Here is a 5798-nt window from a genome sequence, read left to right on the forward strand (position 1 = left end):
ACAATGTTGGTTCTCCTGACAACCAGCCCCCATCCTTAGGTGCTTCCAAATGTCACCCAGTTGTGTTAACATAAACCCAGTTGTGGCACAAAAGAGCTTGTTATGAATAACAAGACGCTTTATGGCTCTGAAGAGTTTTTTAGGAATTGAGGACAAAAGACTAAATATTATCACAAAAATGCTACCATTGTTCTTATTTATCAAGAAATTCCTCTTACGATGAGCAAATGAGCGCGAGCGAGGGCATGAAATTTAAATTCCACTCAGGGGAGAAAGTGCTGTGCTTCGAGCCTGACCCCACCAAGGCGCGAGTGCTCTACGATGCCAAGATTGTCGATGTTATTGTTGGGAAAGACGAAAAAGGCAGAAAGATCCCAGAATATCTGATCCATTTTAATGGTTGGAACAGAAGCTGGGATAGATGGGCAGCTGAAGATCATGTCCTTCGTGACACCGATGAAAATCGGAGATTACAGCGTAAATTGGCAAGGAAAGCTGTAGCTCGCCTGAGAAGCACAGGAAGAAAGAAGAAGCGCTGCAGGTTGCCTGGTGTGGATTCTGTCTTAAAAAGCCTCCCTGCTGAAGAAAAAGATGAAAATGTTGAAAACTCAATAAGCAGTTCTTCTGATGACAGTAGTGAAGAAAAGGATGAAGAAATAAGTGAAGAAAGTGATATTGAAGAAAAGACTGAAGTGAAGGAGGAACCAGAGCTGCATGCAAAAAAGGAAATGGAAGAAAGAACAATAACTATAGAAATCCCTGAAGTTCTGAAGAAGAAGCTTGAGGACGATTGTTACTATATCAACAGGAGGAAACGGTTAGTGAAACTTCCGTGCCAGACCAACATCATAACTATTTTGGAATCATACGTGAAGCATTTTGCTATCAATGCAGCCTTTTCAGCCAATGAGAGGCCTCGTCACCATCACGCTATGCCACATGCCAACATGAATGTGCATTATATCCCAGCAGAAAAGAACGTTGACCTTTGTAAGGAGATGGTGGATGGATTAAGAATAACCTTTGATTACACTCTCCCATTGGTTTTGCTCTATCCATATGAACAAGTTCAGTATAAAAAGGTGACTTCGTCCAAATTTTTTCTTCCGATTAAGGAAAGTACCACAAACACTAATAGGAACCCAGAGGAGCTCTCTCCAAGCCCACCTTTGTTGAATCCATCCACACCACAGTCCACAGAGAGTCAGCCCACCACAGGCGAGCCAGCCACCCCCAAAAGGCGCAAAGCCGAGCCGGAAGCCTTGCAGTCTCTGCGGCGGTCCACACGCCACTCGGCCAATTGCGACCGGCTGTCGGAGAGCAGCGCCTCGCCCCAGCCCAAGCGCCGGCAGCAGGACGCGTCTGCCAGCATGCCCAAGCTGTTCCTGCACCTGGAAAAGAAGACACCCGTTCATAGCAGATCATCCTCACCCGTTCCTCTGACCCCTAGCAAGGAAGGGAGTGCGGGGTTTGCTGGCTTTGAAGGCAGAAGAACTAATGAAATAAATGAGGTCCTCTCCTGGAAACCTGTACCCGACAGTTACCCCCCAGGTGACCAGCCACCTCCACCCTCTTACATTTATGGGGCGCAACACTTGCTGCGATTGTTCGTGAAACTTCCAGAAATCCTTGGAAAGATGTCCTTTTCTGAGAAGAATCTGAAGGCTTTACTGAAGCACTTTGATCTCTTTCTGAGGTTTTTAGCAGAATACCATGATGACTTTTTCCCAGAGTCTGCCTATGTTGCTGCCTGTGAGGCGCACTACAGCACGAAGAACCCCAGGGCGATTTATTAAGGTTTTGATGGTTCTGGAAGAACAGCTTCTCTATCTAGCTTTGCACTCTCGGTTCCCGATAAAGAACTAGGGAGTTGGTGGGCCTTCCTTAGAGCGAATGCGACACCCGCCTTGGGGGGGTGTGGCAGAGGCGGGCCCATTTGTTTGAGTTGCTTACCTACCGTAGTTATTTCTGTTAAGGATTACTTCCTAGGTACCTGAACGGCCTCCAACATGTGACCCTTGCCACGGTACATGTCATCTGTGACGGCGGGAAAAGAGCAGCTGTGTTCACAGTGAAATGTTCACGAAAGTGTGCGTAGGTTGGGCTGTTTCAGTAGACGGAGTTACTTTTTAGCAATAACCACATTTTTAAACTATTTGTTAGCATTAAACAAAATTGTTTTGCAAACCGTTTTCATTCTTGTGATGAGGCTGAGCAACAAAACATTAGTTTTACTTGGAAACCGAAAAGTAGTCCCAGAATATTTTAGAGGGGGTTGATATTGATGGCAAAAAGAAAATTTGCAGCTATACATTTGCTTGTTACAGTTCCTTTTCTATAAAACCTTATTTTTGGTGATCTAAATAAAGCATTGCCTGAAAAAAAAAAAAAAGAAATTCCTCTTGTCCCATTATCTCTACGTGGCATGACAAACATTTGTTTACCAAGCATTGGTTCTTCCCATCTCCCTATAAATTGTCTTCCTCCCCTTTGGAATCCCAGACCCCTACCTCTTCTCCTTAGCTCAGCATGGCACACAAGCCTTAACTGCCTGTCTTGAATCCTCTCAATTCTATGTGAGGCTCCATATACACAAAATTTCATTTTTTTCTCCTGTTAATGTCTTATGTCAACTTAATTAGTAGACCAGGCAAAAGAACCTACAAGAATAGAGGAAAAATGTTTCCTCTTCAACAGTACTAATATCAATTTTTTAGTTATGGACATTGTACTATAGTTTTATAAGTGGTTATCACTAGCCGAAGTTTGGTAAATGTTACAATGTAATCGATGTAGTACTTTTGGAACTTGCCATAATTACATAATTATTTCAAAATACAAAATTGAAAAAAAATTCTCAAATGTAAAACAATGTTTCTTCTTATGAGGTAGCCTTTTTACATAGTACAAAAGCCTGCTAAAATGATGTAATCTGAAATATAACAAATACATCAGCTTAGATAATTATAAAATCCAAACATTATGTAGAAAATAAGATATATATTTTAAAATTTCTTAAGTATTCTTTTATCCATGGATGAATAAAATATTTATTCAAAAGTTAAGTCTGAAATAGAATCATTTATTCAGTCTTTCTTCAATGAACATTAGTTGAAAGCTCACTAAGTGCTTAGAGTTTATTGGATAACCATTGCTTGGATTGCTTTTTGGAATGATGAAATAGCTATATACGAAAACTATGGCAGGGGAATTAGCAAAATGGGGTACTGGGAGGAGTAGCCCTAAAATTTCACTATAAGTAACTATCATAGAGGCCAAATGAAACCTGAACTACTATATGTCAACAAGATCATAAAGAAGGTTCAGACTCTGCTCACTCATAAGTTATAGCCTGTAACTTTATGGCCTCATTGTAAATGATATTGCATTTTTATGCTTGAATTTTTCATATTAACTTAATACAAAGTAGCAACATAATAAATATTTTATAACAAATTGTCTCCTTATTCCTTTAATAAGAAGAATCAAATGGCCCCAGCTACTAGTAAAATCTTAATGGAAACTTTATAACTATTTGGGAATGTTATTCTTTTCCCTTTGTTTTCTGTATCAACTATTTACATTTCTAGATTCTTTGATTTTGTAGATCTTTCTCCCATCACTTTTGAGATGAAGCTCCTCTATCTCAGAAGAACTTTTCTTGAAATAGATTATCTATTTTAAAAATACAATCATAATAACTAATAAATTATAGAAAGTTGTTTTTGTCATTTATTCATACTAGTTTAACAGAAGTGGGCTTCTCCTACATAACAGGATTTGATTCTCAAGAGTAGTATTTTCCAGTAACTATGAATAATATTAAACATGCAAAATAAGTACTATTGAAAACATATGCGATATTTAGGGGAAATGAAACATTTTTGCAAGTGTAATTATAGAGAGTGCTTTGTTCCTTTTATATTTTAGTTTTCCTCCACTTGTTTTGCCTTGAGATGGAAAAAAATGCTTTCGATCATATTCCCTTTGTAGTGTTTTGGAAGACTTTGGAGAGAGAGGAGTGTTGCACTTGTGAAATCATTTTTAGGGAAACTAGTATGTGAATCGTAAGAGCACTGTACCCGTTCCCATTTTATTTTTCTGGCTAGTGTTCCTGAATTCAGCACTATGCAATTATAGTAACTGCCAAAATGAACACTAACTCAATAGAAATAAGAAAACGGGCCCACTGTTCTTGCTTTTGAAAAGTAATTACTTACTGGCATCAAGAAAATAAGAATCGTCATGTAAAAAATACTAAATAGGAATACTGGAAAATTTTATGGCAGCACATGAAGCTATTTTGACTATCTTGTGTAAAACAGGTCAACAGGAACCATTCAACATAACGTGTCTGAAATATCTAAATATCTCTGAATTGCTTTTTTCCGTTGTATTTCAGCTTTCTTAGAAAGTCAATTTTGGTCTGATATGAAGAGACAGAGGAAACATTTTGTAAAGTGTTTTTTAGTTTAGAAACCCTGCCTTACATTCATCATCTCCATAACTAAACCTAGGATTATGTTTACTGCCCCTCGAAAATTAGTCTTCTCCAGCTTGTGTAGTTTTGCAGTTTCCAGCGCATAACTAGGTCCTTCTAGCAGTGATTTAAAAAACAAACAAACAAAAAACACTCTAGGGTTCCCAGGGACAGTTTAAATATTCATGGGAGAGGACCAGCTCTTATTCTAGCAATTTATGGGTGAGGTCCAGCCCACAATTTTATGATGTGCCCCCTCAAAGGATCAGACAATCTCCCTGCTGTGTTTCTTCCTCTTCCTCAAGAGAGACAGCCCTCAAGAGAACGCTCCACTCATGAAGCAACACTAGTCTGATAGATCAGATTTATCATTGTTTACAATTAATTTTAAGTGTTTACAAGAATAGTTTACTTCAAAAATTAAAGAAAAATATTAATGTAGATATTTCCATACTTTCATAAAGCATTCTGAACAACATAGTAGAAATCACGTCTTGTTGGGAATTAGACTGAGGTTCTCATTGGTCTTTTTTTTTTTTTTTTTTTTTTTTTTGCGGTACTCGGGCCTCTCACCGTTGTGGCCTCTCCCGTTGCGGAGCACAGGCTCCGGACGCGCAGGCTCAGCGGCCATGGCTCACGGGCCCAGCCGCTCCGCGGCACATGTGGGATCTTCCCGGACCGGGACACGAACCGGTGTCCCCTGCATCGGCAGGCGGACTCTCAACCACTGCGCCACCAGGGAAGCCCCTCAATTATGCTTTTTACCTTGTCGGTTCTTCCCCCAGGTATGTTTGTGACTCATACTCTCATCCTCTACATCTTTACTCAAAGATTGCCTTCTCAGTACCATTAAAACAGGTCACTCTTTTTAAAATCACGCATCATCCCCTTTTCCAATTCTCCTGATGGCCTTTATGACACTCATTTACTTTCATGTATTTATGTTATAAAAATTCTTAAAATGTGGTCTGCAGCATTCAATGAGTCCTCAAGGCCTTTATAGGTTATCCGGAACACACAGACTATTTTCATAATAATGTGATGGCATTACTTGTTTTTTTCTCCACTGTGTTGCCATGTGCATTGATGACACAAGAGCAATGGTGGGTAAAGCTGCTGGCCTTTTGGCACAAATCCAGGGATGGCACCGAACTGCAGTGGTCGACTAGTATACTACATTCATGAATGGTCACTTTATTCTTCATCGTCATGTACCTACACATTTTTAAAGGCAATCCTATTTAAGAAATCTCTTGAAAAATCGATAGCAATTACTCATTTTCATATATCTGGATCTTCAAGTGGACCTAATTTTAAT

At 39.4% G+C, this 5798-nt stretch overlaps 1 protein-coding gene across 1 annotated transcript; it reads left to right on the forward strand.

The window, feature by feature from the left end:
* Window positions 1–227: 227 nt before the first annotated feature.
* LOC308610293 (MSL complex subunit 3-like) lies at window positions 228–2559 on the forward strand (the record flags this gene model as incomplete). Its single annotated transcript, XM_081259483.1, has 2 exons — window positions 228–1797; window positions 1977–2559. One exon carries the CDS (start codon window positions 228–230, stop codon window positions 1794–1796), a length of 1569 nt encoding a protein of 522 aa, XP_081115609.1. The 3' UTR covers window position 1797; window positions 1977–2559.
* Between the last annotated feature and the right edge of the window lie 3239 nt (window positions 2560–5798).

Source organism: Mesoplodon bidens, assembly GCF_964165515.1.
Source record: "Mesoplodon bidens genome assembly, contig: HAP1_SCAFFOLD_1109, whole genome shotgun sequence".
NCBI lineage: Eukaryota > Metazoa > Chordata > Mammalia > Artiodactyla > Ziphiidae > Mesoplodon > Mesoplodon bidens.